A 15,901-nucleotide genomic window follows, 5' to 3' on the forward strand; every position below is an offset into this window, starting at 1 on the left:
CTTGTTATCTCTAGTTCTTTTGCAACTTTTTTTGTGTTGCATGTGATGCAAGGGACAGGTTAAAAATAGGCTTCACCCATCCTGCGAGTTATTTGCTGCGTACATATGTTATACAAGAAGTGGTTCAGAACGAACAAATAAATATACATACAGATATGCAAACCATTGTTTGATTATGTTGTGTTACAATTATATGATTTACCTGTGTGTCTATGACCAGATCAGATAAAAGACCTGTGCTTCACTGGGCAGGGTTTACATTAGTTGCCATGTTGCTGACTTTAAACTGAGACTTGGAATGAGCCATGATTCCTCAAAAGATTTGGAGTCCAAATTTGTATCTTACACTCAGAAATCTAAATCAGGAGGTAGTCTTTTATTTCAAACTTGGTGTTAAATTGTGCATTTTCCCTTCACATCAATTTCTCAGTGAGTTATAACACTGAAGATCCAGTTTTGCAGCTTGCAATGAGTCATTCAAAGGATTGAAACTGTATCATGCAAAAAAAATCTGTTCTGATTCAAAGCTTTTGTAACTGTGTCCATTTGCCTATATTCAGGTTAATGACAGACGTATCCTTGATGGGATGTTTGAAGTGTGCGGAGTGCCAGCTGATAAGTTTCGAACCATCTGTTCTGCAGTAGATAAAATGGACAAGGTAAAGGGGTGATGAGTCAGACTTGTTAGCCTTTTGTACAGAATAGGTGAAAAACCTGTCTTGTTATTTTCTTCAGACTGTTCCAAACCCTTGTCTAAAATCATTGGTTTATGAGCTTTTATTTTCAGGTGTTTCCAGTTGATAACATCATATTGACTTCAAAAGCAGTTCAGGCAGCCTCTATGGCGGGAGAGGTTTATGTTTAAAGTCTGTTTCAGAGATAGTAGGAACTGCAGATGCTGGAGAATCTGAAATAACAAGATGTAGAGCTGGATGAACACAGCAAGCCAAGCAGCATCAAAGGAGCAGGAAGGCTGACGTTTCGGGCCTAGACCTTTCTTCAGAAAAGAAGGGTCTAGGCTCGAAACGTCAGCCTTCCTGCTCCTTTGATGCTGGTTGGCCTGCTGTGTTCATCTACCTCTACACCATGTTATCTCTGTTTAAAGTCTGTGACCATTTTTCACTGTTTAGCTAACAATCTCATCCAGCGTGGTTAGACTTGTCCTCATTTTCTCAAACTTGTGTCCCTCTGTCCTTAGCAAAAGATCTTGAGTTATTGCCAAAGCAATGTTCAGCCAATTCCTCATTGACACAACAAGGTGTAGAGCTGGATGAACACAGCAGGCCAAGCAGCATCTGAGGCGCAGGAAAAGTGACATTTCAGGTCTAGACTCCTCATTGACACAGTTGTGCCCCTTCTTTCACAAATTAATCAGATTCATTGACAGATGTCTTTTCTGTCTATTTGGGCCACAGGCTAAGGTTTTGAAGCAGGTAATACTTAGCACAGTTACCCAGAGTGTTAACTGTAAGCTCTGCTCATGTATTACCCTACTTTGCTTGCTTAATTTAAATTTATTATATTGATCCTGACTTTCATTTATTCCTGCTGTTTCTCAGTTAGCCGCCTCTTCCAAAAAAAAACTACACGTTTAAAATCCCAAACTAATTCAACACACCACTTTGCTGTGGTGTCACTGTTTGATTTGTTTTTCCCAATCAGTAGAGACCTGAGGCCTCCCTCTGCTCATTTGAAACTGAAGAATATAACTGTACAGACTACAAACCAAAACAAAAACTTAGAGACAGTGTACCAAGAAAAACAGCAAAATGTATCTCTCACCCACTGCATTGAACTCCCATAGTGCTGCAAATTCCTAAAAAATACTCACTCCCAACTGCTCGTGCAAAGTTTACTGATCCTGAGCTTTCAACAGTCCCACTGGTGAGAGCCAGGTGTCTGAGTTGAGGGGTAGGGACGCTACAACTGCGGCACAGGAGGTCCCCTCCCACTGCTCAATAGAACAAAGTTAGGATGACTTCCACTTATTAAGTTTCAATAATAATCAGTGCCTATTGAAACCTTATTAAGTCTTCAGGTGATTAACTGATAACACCCTCATTTGAATCAGCTCCATTATTGATCTTTTACCTCAATTGTTAGGGCCCTTGTGGTCGGCCATAGTCATGTCCCTGCCTTTGAGCCAGGAGACCTGGATTGAAGTCACCTCTGCTCCAGAAGTATGTAATAAAATCTCAGAACAGGTTGATTAGAAAATATCCTTAACTAGACTACGTCTGAATTTTAAACTTTTAAATAAAGTGGGCAAAAAAAGGACTTGCAGGATAAAGTCCCATGGTCCTCCATATTCCCAAAAACACACACACTCAGGCTATGCTCTGTTCCAACTAATTGTATGAAGCTTACTTATGACAGCACCTCTGATTGTGCAGCACTCCATCAGTACTGCACTAAACTCTAAGTCCAGATTTTATATTCAAGTGGGAGGTGATGGTCTTATGGTATTATTACTATACTATTAATCCAGAAATTCAGCTAAAGTTCTGGGTACTGGGATTCGAATCCCGCCACGGTAGATGGTGGCACTTGAATTCAATAAGAAACTATCTGCAATTAAGAATCTACTGATGGCCATGAAACCATTGTCGATTGTCTGGCTCACTAATGTCCTTCAGGGAAGAAAATCTGCCATGCTTTCCTGATCTGACCTACGTGTGACTCCAGATCCGCAGCAAAGCAGTTGACTCTCAACTATCCTGTGAAATGGTCAAGCAAGCCACTCAGTTGTATCAATTGCTACGAAGTCTCAACAAAGAAATGAAATCAGACAGATCACTTGGCATTGACCTAGGTACTGGCAAAGACAATGGCAGAAACAGCCTCATCAACCCTGGAAAGCTGTTTCCAACATTTGGGGGCTAGTGCCAAATTGGGAGAGCCATCTTGCAGACTATTCTAGCAACTACCTGACATAGTCATACTCACAGTATTAACTTACAGACAATGTCCCAGCACCACTTTCACCATCCCTGGATATGTCTCAGCAGAGGTGGTGGCACAGTGGTATGCAGTGGGAGGGAGTAGCCCTGGGATTCCTCAACATTGACGCTGGACCTCCATGATTTCTAGTTAAACATGTGGAAGGAAATTGGTTATCACTTACTGTCTTCCCTCAGCTGATGAATCAGTACTCTTCCATATTGAACAACACTTGGAGGAAGCACTGAGGGTGGCAAGAGTGCAAAATCTACTCTGCGTAGGGGTTTCAATGTCCACCACCAAGACTAGTTCAGCAGCAGCGGTATTGATCAAGCTGGTTGAGTCCTAAACGACATAGCTGCTAGATTGGGTCTGTGGCAGGTGGTGAGGGAACCAACGAGAGAGACATACTTGACTTCATCCTTACCAATCTGCCACCTCCAGATGCATCTGTCCATGACAATATCAGTAATAGTGGAGGGGAAGTCCCACCTTCTTGTTGAGCATAACCTCCATCAGCCTGCTAAATGCCAGGCAATGACCATCTCCAATAAGAGACAATCTTACCATCACCCCTTGACATTCACTGGCGTTATCATCATTCAGTCCCCCATTATAACATCCTTGGGGTTACTATTGACCAGAAACTCAACTGGATTCGCCATTTTTAAAGGTGGTGGCAGAATAGGTGGGCTGAGCCCGGGGTTCGACCATTGCTGTTGGCTTTCTTTCTCTCTTTATTTTCCTCACTTTTTATTTTTTTTTTCCTTTGTCTGTCTTCTTTTGGGCCTGGAGAGTGGTGGGATGAGGGAGGAGTCCTCCAGCTCCACCCCAGCCTGGGGTCTCCTGGCGAGCAAGGAGCAGGTCCTGGGCTGACTCCTCTGGTCTGGCATCACAGGCGAGGCTGAGGCTCCAGGCCCATGGTCGGGTTGGGCGACTGAAGGAGGAGAGTTGGTGGTCTCTGAAGATCCTCAGGCAGCTCCTTCCAAACCCATGACCACTTCCATCTCAAAGGACAAGGGCAACAGAAACCTGGGACCACCACCACCTTCAAGTTCCCCTCCAAGCCACTCACCATCCTAACTTGGAAATATATTACCGTTCCTTCACTGCCACTCGGTCAAAATCCTGGAATTTCTGTCCTGACAGTATTGTGGGTCTGCCTACAGCACGTCGACTGCAGCAGTTCAAGAAGGCAGCTGAAGAGCAAGTAGATATGGGCAACAAATCCTGGCAAGTCAGCGATGCCCACATCCCATGAATGAATTTAAAAAACATGTCCTGGAGTGAGACTTTAACTCTCAATTATTTGCCATCCTGCTACCTGCGGAACCACAGGCTGGCCCAGATGTTTAGAAATATTCTTCTAAGCTATGACTATTACTTTAGATACTCGTGCTTCAGGAATAAGAATTAAGATAATGGAATGACTGGCCATCCTAGTTGGAAATGTTTCCATGATTTTTCATTGCAGTGATGCAGATAAATCTTTTTTCCTCTGGGATTTATTTGTTATCTTTGTCAAATGTTTTACCATTGCCTGGTCCAGGTGAAATCCTGGGACTTTTAAGTGCTTTGTTTTAATTGTTTTGATCCTCATGGCCAGATAAATGGCCCGTCAGATGCAAATTGCTCCTTATCTTCTTCCTTTCTGTTTGCCTGGTGACTCAGGAGAATTTCAGTGCAAATTAACCTTCCCATATTGGATTGACCTTTTGAACTGCTTGTATTGCAAGAAAACTTGAAATGTTTCTGAAGTGGATTATCTTCTGAACACTAACTTAATGTTGTATCTCTATTCTGAGCTTATTTTAAGTGATAAAGCTGCCTTTCAAAACAGGACTAAAGTGATCCAAATTTAAATTTTGGTACTATGTGTGGTTTTTTGCATCCTCTTTCCCAAGGGGCTGACTCACACTGCGGTATCATTCTGTGACTGCCAATGTCCCACCCAACTGGTTATTCAATGGTGTTGGCCTTGACAATAGTCTCTCGCAGCATTCACCACTGAAAATGATCCTGCCTTTAACCTAATTTCCTTTGTCTATATGGCATAGACTTGATGGGCCGACTGGCTACCTCCTGTGCTGTAAATCACTCTTGACTTCTCAGTGGATTTTGGATAGAGGTCAACAGTTGAAAAAGCTGGCTGATTTCTTCCTCTGTTTCCCATTGAGACCTTGAAGTATTGACTGCAACTATTCTGGACCCAGCATTATGCTGGCTGAAGACCATAAGATATAGGAGGCCATTTGGCTCATTGAGTCTCCTCTACCATTTAATAAGATCATGGCTGATGTGATAATTCTTAACTCTACTTTGCTCCTTTTTGCCTAATCTGTTATTTGCATGATACAAAGAACAATACAGCACAGGAACAGGCCCTTTGGCCCTCCACTGACACATTTTGCCCTTCCATACTAAAACTGTCTTCACTTACAGGATTCATATCCTTCTGTTCCCTTCCTATTCATGTATTCATCCAGATGTTTCTTTAATGCTGCTATTGTTTCCACCACCACCTCTGGCAGCATGTTCCAGGCACTCACCAATTTGTGGAAAAACTTGCCGCGCCAATCTCTTTTAAAGCTCCCCACCTGCACCTTGAACCTGTGTCCTCTAGTAATTGACCCCTCCACTCTGGGGGGGAAAAAGCCTCATGCTTTCCACTCTATCCATGCCATTCACAATCTTATAAACTATCAGGTTTCACCTCAACCTCCTACGTTCCAGTGAAAACAAACCCAGTCTATTCAACATTTCTTCAATGCTAAAATCCTCCACACCAGGCAACATCCTGATAAATCTTTTCTGTACCTTCTATAAAGCATCCACATCCTTCTGGTAGAGTGGTGACCACAACTGTACGCAATATTCCAAGTGTGGCCTAACTGAAATTCTGTGAAGCTGTAGCATAACTTATCTATCCTTATACTCAATGCCCCTTCCAATGAAGGCAAGTATGCCATAGGCCTTTTTTTTTTACTACCTTATCTACCTGCGATGCCACCTTCAGTGATCTGTGGACCTGCACACCCAGATCCTTGTGCATAATCAATACTCGTAAGGGTTCTGCCATTCACTGTATAATTTCTACCTGTATTTGACCTTCCAAAATGCATCACCTCGCATTTGCCTGGAAGCTTGTCTATCTCAGCCTTGGATATACTTAATGACACAACCTCCCCATTCTCTGTCTTCAATGAGCGATGTCTTACTCTAAATACAACCGAGTCAGCATCAATTCTAGTTCAAACCTTCCTGACCTAAACCATTCCTGGTGTTTCTTTAATCTGACCGTTGTGAAGCTTCATTAATAAAAAGAATATACCTTTTGCTGTTAATTGGGTGAGGCTGCTTTAATTTTTTCATGTAATTGAGTGCTGCATTTCCTGTTTATTTCAGCTGAGCTAAGCATTGAGCTTTTTTTTCATGCCTTGTATTGATTTATTTTAAAATGTTTCCCTATAATTTTATTGATAACCAATAATGCACAAAATAAATGTGTTTATTGTGCATGTGTGTGTCTTTGATGTCTTATTTTTACGTTTCCTTACCATTTATTTAACAATCCTACATTGGTCACTACATCAGGTTTCTGTGCATTCACACTTCATGTTCTCTTGCAGATGCCATGGCAGGAAGTGAAGAAAGAAATGGTTGCAGAAAAGGGGCTTTCTCCAGATGTTGCCGATAAGATCGGAGAATACGTTCAGCTCAATGGTATGCTTTTTTTTTAATATAAACGTGCTTTTGACTGAACTCCTCAAAATTGTCTCAATCTCCATAAATCTGCACCAAGTGTATGCCTGTAATTGAATACAGAATATCCTTTATTGTCACTTGTACTCCAGTACAGTGAAAAGTTTTTTACAATGGCTGCCTTTTAACGGTGCCATCTTAGGTACAACTACCTAGGTACAAACCTTACAGAGTAAAAAAAAAATCTTGTTATACGAGAGGATTGAAAGGTAAGGACTTGCGTTACAGTCTGGTAAGAGTACCAAACAGCAGCTCAGCACGTGGTGCCAAGCCCCAGTCCAACAACTGTCCCACATCACACCAGCCTCCAGTCTGCTGCTCACTGGCACTCAGCAGCCACAAGGTAAGTCACACTTTACCAGCATTCGCTTCCCTCGCACCACCCCAGCACTTGGGATTCCCCACGTTGCTCCAGGCCTCACAGCCTACACAATGTTTGCTGAATTGCTGAAATAAGAGCAAAATACTGTGGATGTTGGAGATCTGATGTAAAAACAAAATATGTTGGAGAAACTCAGCAGGTCTGGCAGCGTCTGTGGCGAGAGAGAGACAAACAGACAGAGTTAACATTTCAAATCTGACCCTTCTTTGGAATTGCTGAAGAAGAATCCAAAGAAAAGTAATTGGATTTGAAATGTTTCTCTCTTCACAGATGCTTCCAGACCTACAGCAGTTTCTCCAGCATTTTGTGCATTCAGCATTTGACAGAAATAAAAACAACGTTAGCCTATAAAGAAGAAGGAACAAGCACACATTTAAAGAGTTAGAATGTAAGAATGCCTCACAGTCAGAATTCAGAATAGCGTTTATTGTCATGTGCACTCGAATGAGTGCAGTGAAAAGTTTGTAAAGTCGGTGAAGTACTTTTTGAAGAACAGCTACTGCTGTTCAGGCACATACTATGTTTGTGTGGCATGCTGCAGGATGTCACTGATAATGAGATGATCAGAAGTTTTTTTTGGTGGTATTTGGTGGAATGTTGGTCAGAATGTAGGAGGGTAGTAGATAATGAGCACAACTATGTACTGTCCCCATTGTCAAATAAAATTCAGTAAATATAGTTAACGTCCCTGACCCATTTGCTGACTTTCATAATTGCTCCCAGGGTTAGAAACATGACTTATAATTTTTGATGCAAGCAGGCAAATGTGCTTCAGCAAAACGCACACAAAACTCAGACCACAATGTTATTGCAGCCTAACTGTGCACAGATTTTAAAGTAAAACTGCAACTTTCTTTATCCTTATTTTATGGGATATAGATATTGCTGGCAAAGCAGCATTTATTAATCATCCCTAATTGTCCTTCAGCTGGTGGCTTTAGGCCATTTGAAATGGAAGTCAAGAGTCACTCACATTGCTGTGGATCCAGAGTCACCTGTACGCCAGACCAGATCAGAGAGTCATACAGAACGGAAACAGACCCTTCGGTCCAACTCCTGCATGCCGACCAGATATCCTAACCGAATCTGGTCCCATTTGCCAGCATTTGGCCCATATCCCTCTAAACCCTTTCTCTTCACGTACCCATCCAGATGCTTTTTAAATGCTGTAATTGTACCAGTCTCCGCTACTTCCTCCGGCAGCTCATTCCATACACACACTACAGTCTGTGTGAAGAAGGTGAAGACAACAGGTTTCCTTTCCCAAAGCAGTTGTTTTGAAATTTTGAACTGATGTCCCCAAAGCATTAGTCAGGGCCAATGGATTACTCATTCAGTGACACCATCACTATATCACAGTCTCCCTCAGTTTTTATTCGGTCACTTACCTAATTTTGATACATTGATGTAAACCATCAGTATTACAGCATTTTTCTTTATCTGTTGTGTTACTAATGCCTTCATGAAGCAGAGAAACTAATTCTGTATCTTTTGCAGGTGCAACAGAGTTGGCTGATGAGCTGCTCCAGGATGACAAACTGTTGCAAAGCAAGGTGGCTTTGGAAGGTCTAGCTGACATGAAACAGCTCTTTGAGTATTTGACATTTCTTGGTATTAAAGACAGGGTAAGAGGCTCAGCTCTATGCTTTGCTGAGTTTTCTGATATAACCTAATGCCCTGGTCAATACCCCTGCTTTTACTTGATGATGAGATTATCGTTTGTGGAGTGTAACCCATCAGTACTGTTTAATATAGGAGTTTTGACTTATGTCTGTTTCGGAGAAATGTTGTTGTTTTCTTTACTCCAAAGGATATATATTTATATGAAATAGAAAGTTTGCCTCTCATGGTGGAATTTGTACATTATTCACTGGAAGGAATTGGCTTGCTAGTACTAATCCTGTTTGCACCACTTTTATTCTCATAGATTCACAGTTCATCGTTTGAATTCTTGTTTACAGCAAGTGAGATAAAAAGCATTAAAAGAAGCCCAGTTTGTATTTTTATGTAATTTACTTGAAGGTCCACTGTCACTTTGCATTTTCTATAGTACTTAGACGGTAGTGTAGGGATGAAGTGATGGTTGTTGGGTAATCTGTGATAAGTGGTCTTTAGTGCACAACTCCCTGCAAATGTCTCACATTTAAGTAAGTTCCTATGTATGTCCTGCAACACCAACTTCATTACATTTTTTGATACTCTTGTTTCTAAAGCAGCAAAAAGCAACCACGGTTGGTCTGCTACTTATGCAAAACTAACACAAATAATTATTTAGCTCACTTCTAAACAATATAGATTTAATAAACAGTGTAAGAAAGATTCAAACATTTGTTTTAGAACCTTTGTTATAAAAAGTATTTTGGTGGCTATCGATGCATGCAATTTTCACTTATATTGATTTTGAGTTGAGAATACTTATTCCCTTTTCAGGTTGTCTTTGACCTCAGTTTAGCTCGAGGTTTAGACTACTACACTGGTGTGATCTATGAGGCTGTGCTAGGCCCAAATCAGGCTGACACCCGGATGCAACAGAATGAACATTGTGAGCCAACTGGCGTTGGCAGTGTAGCTGCTGGAGGGCGATACGATGGCCTAGTTGGAATGTTTGATCCCAAAGGTCGGAAAGTGCCATGCGTGGGAGTCAGCATTGGGATTGAAAGGATATTCTCCATAATGGAACAGAAAATGGAGGTACTGCAACTGAACCCTTATGCTACTTAGAGCAAAAGAAAAGGATGTTTAAGGTGGGAAACATTCATTACTATGGCACCCTACACCTGTTGCAGCACTTTTCAGTCAGGGTTTCAACTTTCATTTTCCGTCTAGTGTGGCTGTTTTCAAATCAAATTTCATGCATTAGATTGAATCACACCCTATAATAAAGTGTACCTGCTTGGGGGGGACCACAAACAATGCAATAATTTTGTGTATTCGCAATCTGGAAGATACATATCTCAGTGATTGACACTAAACTTTGATCCCGATATCCAGTCAGTTTGATGCTTAGCTAATGGTTCTTTTTGAGATAAAACAGGCGTTAGGTTCATCAGTATATTCCTCATGTTTCCTTTTAGTTAGCTTTTCAAATGTGACCACCCATTTTTATCCCATTCACTGGTGCTGCAGTGATTATGCTGGTGTGCCACTAACTGAGAGTCATCTAATCCAAAAACCCAGAATTTTGTTTTAAATCTGAAAGTAAAAAGAACTGTGTATCAACAAAGGATCGACAAGTAGCTGTTGGCTTATAAATAAACAACTGGGTCTTCAAAGACCACCTGTGAAAGAGAGGTGCCACCTTTATTCCGTTAATCTATGTGGTTGTCTCACATCAGTGCAGTTAATGCAGATGTTTCTTTGTTTGTTCACGCATGGTATTTGGGTGTAACTGGCAATGCCACTAATTGTCCACTTCAGTGGGCAGTTGTGAGTCAACCACATTAGTTTGCATCTGTAGTCACATGTGGACCAGGCCAAGTAAGGACAGTAAATGTTTCTTCTCTGAAGAACGTTAATGAACCAGTTGGGTTTGATAGTTTCATGGCCACCATTACTGCGTCTAACTTTGAATTCCACTAGCCACTGTGGTGGCATTTGAACTCGTGATCTAAGAACGCTTACTGGTCCAGTAACATTACCACCATGACACTATCACCCCTGAAACTTGTAAAATCAAGGAAAATGGCGATAGACAATGAGCCAGCAATAGCCTCGGCATTTACCTTCGGTCGAATGGTCACTGGACCCAAAACATTAACTCTACCTTCTCTCTATGGATGGTGCCAGACATGCTGAGTTTCTCCAGCAATTTCTGTTCTTGTCTCAGATGGTATCAGAGATCATTTTTAATTACTCTGCCTTAGGACAGATTATTTTTCCAAAAATGTTTTATTCATTAAATTTTATAAAAAAGTGTACATAATACCATGCACTGCTTATATTATGTAAAATGAAAACAAGATCATTTTTTCCAATAATCTGTTACTCAGTATGTCTAGATTACAGTTAATTTTTACTGTACTCATTACGTGTCAAATGTGCAACCTGAGGGCTTTTCCCTAGTTTGCAGCCCCTTTGTTAATAGTGGCCGAAAGGCATTAGCTAGTGGCCTCAGCCCATTGTGTTTTTGCTGTACCAAACCCTTAGTCCTGGACCTTAGAACGTGCCAGTTGACCATTCAGTTGCAGGTAATTCTTTGCACTGGAAGACTAGCAAATATGCAGCAAACCAAAGAGCTGCTTTTATCGATTTGGCAGTTCTTCAGTTGGAGTTGATATTTGTGTTCCACAAGTTGTTCCTATGGATGCAGAGACAGAGGCCTGCATCATTGGAACTGCTCGGCTGAACGTTGATAAAAACCACAATGTCTCTTTTCCGATCTCCTTTGCAAAGCCTTGAGGGCAGGGACTCGGAGACTCCCAGTGTGCTGGATTGATCTGACAGGGGGGCCTTTCTCGCCATTGTTGCTTCTTTTTGACTTGGGAACAATGTTCTAATTTTCACACTTTTCAACAATGGAGTGTAATTCCACTCAGACTTTCTGGATACTTGCTTCTTTGTCACCTGCTTTGAAACTTTAAGTGACATTCAATTAACACTGTAGCTGAGTTCTGTAGGATCTTTCTAATCAGAAAAAGACACACTTTAAATATTATACCCTCTAAATGGAAGTATTTTCATTGTTAAGCTCCTGCATCAGTAAAAGAAATTAAAGTTTAAGTATTAAAAATAAACTCTCCCTCTCACCGCTTCATTCTCCTGAACTTCAATTTTCTTTCGAGACCCAGATCCAGTTCAAAGCTGAAGATCCAATATGAAAGTGCCCTTTGTTCAGAAGTGCTGGTGATTTTACAATTCATGTGGTTTTTAAACACTCTCGCTCACTCCTTCCCTCTCCTGAAACTCTGCTGTGAGCAGGAACTTTGGAGAGGAGCAATTTTGAAAGTCATTTTTTAAAAAAAGCACATTGGAATTCCGAAAATATTCCAATATCCTTGCATTTAAAATGGATAACCTCATACTGCCCCATGTTGAATTGCACAGATTTTCCCCATCACTGAATGTGTTTGTGTACCTTTTCACCTTCTTGTTCCCATCTATACAGTCATTAGTAATGTGAATTCTATCTATCTCTGTCTTGAACTCACTCAGTTTTCACAGCCCTCTGGGATAGAGAATTCCAAGGATACACCACCCTCTAAGTAAAGAAGTTTCTTCTCATCTCAGCTGTAAATGAAAATCAAAAGAACTGTGGATGCTGTAAATCAAACAAAAACAAAAGTTGCTGGAAAAGTTCAGCAGGTCTGGCAGCATCTGTGAAGAGAAATTAGAGTTAATGTTTCCCATCCAATGACCCTTCATCAGAACACAGCTATAAATGACCTGCTCCTTATTTTCAGACTGCGACTGATCATAATCTGTTCAGGGTATATCCTGAGATTCTTTGTTTTGCTGATCACTGTGTTGGTTACTGTTCTGTTTTGCCAGAGCTCTGATCAGAAAATTCGTACAACAGAGACTCAGATCCTTGTTGCCACAGCGCAGAAGCAGCTTCTGGAAGAGAAGATGAAATTGGTGGCAGAGCTGTGGAAGTATGGGATTAAGGTTTGTGATGCGCTGCAAATGTAGCAAGCAAGGCGTTGATTAAGGACTTCACTTAAGTGGAGGGATTATAGCAGAGAAGGTTAAGGAGAGATTCAATAGAAATTTTCAAAATAATGAAGGATTTTGATAAAATCAGAAACAAAGATAGAGATTGCTGGAAAAGGTCAGCAGGTCTGGCAGCATCAGTGAAGAGAAATCAGTGTTAACATTTCAGGTTCAGTGACCCTTCCTCAGAACGGTTCCGAGGAAGGATCACCAGACCCAAACCATTAACTCTGATTTTTCTTCACAGGTGCTGCCAGACCTGCTGAGTTTTTCAGCAATCTCTATTGTTAAAAGATTTTGATAGTTGGGGAACCTGCTCCCTTCAGCACATTTATCAATAAGGATCACAATCTTTGGAGTGGAGAAAGGTGCTGAGGAGGTCAATAAAATTTAGCAGAGCACCATTTTCTTTTCATGTAGTGGATACCAGGTCACTCTAGATCATTGCAAGCTCATACCATATGTAACTATTGCATTCTACCAGGGAGTAGGATTCTGTTGTAAGTGATCAAAATTTGGAATTTGTCTAGGAAATTGCCAGCCCTAGTGGGTAAAATAATCTCAGCGATGATTAGATACTGTTTGAATCTCAATATTTAATGATTCCTCTAACATCAACTTTGAGCAGCCTCTTGTTAACCCATTCCATAGTATTTACGGTGGTGGATTGTTTATTGTGCAACTCTACAGGCAGAAATCATCTACAAGAAGAACCCAAAGCTCCTGAACCAGCTGCAGTATTGTGAGGAGACAGGAATTCCCCTGGTGGCTATAATTGGAGAGCAAGAAATCAAAGATGGGGTTGTCAAACTTCGAGTTGTTTCTACAAGAGAGGAGGTTAGCTAAATAAATAAACAAATATTTTTATGTGGAAAAAAAAAGGTGACTGTTTCCCTAGGATTCTGTGTACAGAATACTTCAACACAATTGAACTTTTGCAAACAAATGTGCCGAAATAATGGACCCACACAAAAAGTGCATATTGAGAGATTCCAATAATTTGCAAGGTAAAACATACAAGAGGTACTGTACAACGACAGACAGACATTACAACTTGCAGACAGCCTACAAACTACTGGATCCTTTTACGCCCTAAAACAGGGCACGTATATTGATATAAGGCAGCAGAGAGTTTTGTAGAACATAAAGACATAAGATAAAACCAAGAACTGCTGATGCTGGAGATCTTAAATAAAAACAGAAATTGCTGTGAAACTCAGCAGTGCCTGTGGAGAGAAAGCAGAATTAACATTTCGAGTCTGATGTTCTGATAAGAGTTACTGGACTCAAAACATTAACTCTGCTTTCTTCCCATAAGAACATCAGAATTGGCAGCAGGCAGAGGCCATTTGACCCCTCAAACCTGATGCCAGGCCCTAAGGAGTTTAATTTGCAAGTTTTATTTATGTCTAATTTTATGACCAAATTTGTGATGTTCCATAAACCTTTGTAAATGTAGCCTATGTGCTTCGAGACAATATGAGCAGCCAGAAGAAAGTACAATGTTTCATTTTAAATGTTGGCAAAAACAGTGAATGTGGACAACATTATAAGTATCTCTTGTAATTACAAATTGAATTGATGATTTTCTTTGGATTATTTTCTGCAGGTTGATGTTGCAAGAGAAAATCTCATAGAAGAAATCAAGAAGAGAACCTACACATCCTAACCCCTTCTGAAAGATGTAAAATGTCTGACCTTAAAATGTCTTTTGCACATTGAACAGTACCGCAGAATGCCATGTTACATCATTAACCTGAACCACTGCTTGTTAATATGCACTGTGAACAAGAAAATCACCACTCTGTTCACAGTATGAGATGGAAAGAATATTTGTTTCTTCTGAATTACACTTTAAAATAGGATATAAATATATGTTTTATCTCAATTATGTTTCACAAGGATATTCTGCCTTTCACAAAGGCAGAGAGAGGCTAGAATTTGTTGGCTAGCCAAATCAATAAAAAGGCAATGCTGGCAAAGCTACAGTCTATTCATTGAATCAAAATATTTGGTCATCCAATGTTAACCAATCAAAAGCTCACATGAACCCCTACTGCAGATAAACCTCATCTGTCCTGAAAGCCTATCAAATCACTTTGAACATCCAAACAACCAGGAAGAAAACTGGATTTCCTGTGTATATTCCTACTCTGTGCTTTTCCAGTTACAGTTATAGCCATTTTTGACCAACTTCACCATCGTCCCCATGCAAACAGTTTCTACTAGGGTTATAAGACGTTGATATTCAAACGTTTTTTGCATCAATTTCTATTTTAAAATGAACTAGTGATCATAAATTCCTGCCCCAAGCTATGATAGTTCTGTATAGGTCCCTTACTGCAAAAGTGCTGCATGCAAAGAGAGTTTAATATTGCTTTTTAAGAAAACCAGCACTGACTCTCAAATAGCAATGAAATAAGTGTGCCTGCTTCTGACTGGGTCCAGCTAGCTTTGATGGTGGAGCACAGACGTGTTCGAAGCCCAAGAACAGCAGATGCAAGGGCACACACAGCCCAGTGACAGCAGAGCTCATGGTGTTAGGTTAAAGGGGTTGAGTAATGGAGAACTAGAGAAACTGGAGCCCAAATAGCACCTTTTCCAGCCAGTTGCCCACTTACCTTTCAGTATGTGTAGAGTGCCCTGCATCAGCAACTCTCTGACAAGTCTCTGTGGGCCCCAGAGGACCCTGGGATTGAGTTTGACAGTCACAGATATAAGATTATTTTATGAATAGCAAATTTTCAATATTTGGGTATTCACGCCTTTGATGATTGCATTCTATATTAATGTTATAAAGGATTAGAACCTTTGTGAATAACTTCTGAAGAGCAATGGCTTCTTGTGCACAAAAGCAAAATGAGATGGATGCTAGAAATATGAAATAAGAACTGGGACTACCCTGGCAAAAATTTGGAGAACGTAGCATTAAGTGCCAAGTCTCGTGCTGCAACTCAAGAAGTATGATCATTGGATAATTTAGAAACAAAAGCCCAGGATTCCACATGTTGAATTAGCCACTTCGAAACTCAAGCACAAAGCCGATAGTAAGGAGCTAAGTCAGCAGCAATGATGGCAACTAATAATCATGGGACCTCTCAGTATCATGCTGTCTACGAAAGATGTGGATGGCAGGACAGTTGCTGTCCGAACACAAAGGAAATGAGA

General features: G+C 40.7%; 3 protein-coding genes across 4 annotated transcripts in view; 2 read left to right on the forward strand and 1 right to left on the reverse strand.

The window, feature by feature from the left end:
- Nucleotides 1-14,715, forward strand: part of hars (histidyl-tRNA synthetase) — a 29,115-nt gene extending 14,400 nt beyond the window's left edge. Inside the window, exons 7-13 of one of the 2 annotated variants that reach the window (XM_020522625.2) lie at nucleotides 561-659; nucleotides 6,570-6,663; nucleotides 8,582-8,709; nucleotides 9,515-9,775; nucleotides 12,572-12,688; nucleotides 13,424-13,570; nucleotides 14,343-14,715. In XM_020522625.2, the coding sequence (XP_020378214.1) occupies nucleotides 561-659; nucleotides 6,570-6,663; nucleotides 8,582-8,709; nucleotides 9,515-9,775; nucleotides 12,572-12,688; nucleotides 13,424-13,570; nucleotides 14,343-14,402 (906 nt within the window). In that variant the 3' untranslated portion in view covers nucleotides 14,403-14,715. Of the gene's footprint in view, nucleotides 1-560; nucleotides 660-6,569; nucleotides 6,664-8,581; nucleotides 8,710-9,514; nucleotides 9,829-12,571; nucleotides 12,689-13,423; nucleotides 13,571-14,342 lie in introns of those variants that run through there. The other variant, XM_048603546.1, reaches the window with a different exon arrangement.
- ndufa2 (NADH:ubiquinone oxidoreductase subunit A2) overlaps nucleotides 1-15,901 on the reverse strand; it is a 197,232-nt gene that overhangs the window by 163,049 nt on the left and 18,282 nt on the right. The gene's annotated exons all lie outside the window — the stretch shown is intronic.
- LOC109914126 (SLC35A4 upstream open reading frame protein) overlaps nucleotides 14,469-15,901 on the forward strand; it is a 13,150-nt gene continuing 11,717 nt past the window's right edge. The window contains exon 1 of the mRNA XM_048603906.1: nucleotides 14,469-14,546. Within this exon, the coding sequence (XP_048459863.1) occupies nucleotides 14,469-14,546 (78 nt within the window). The remainder of the gene's footprint in view (nucleotides 14,547-15,901) is intronic.

Source organism: Rhincodon typus, chromosome 12, assembly GCF_021869965.1.
Source record: "Rhincodon typus isolate 14 chromosome 12, sRhiTyp1.1, whole genome shotgun sequence".
Lineage (NCBI taxonomy): Eukaryota > Metazoa > Chordata > Chondrichthyes > Orectolobiformes > Rhincodontidae > Rhincodon > Rhincodon typus.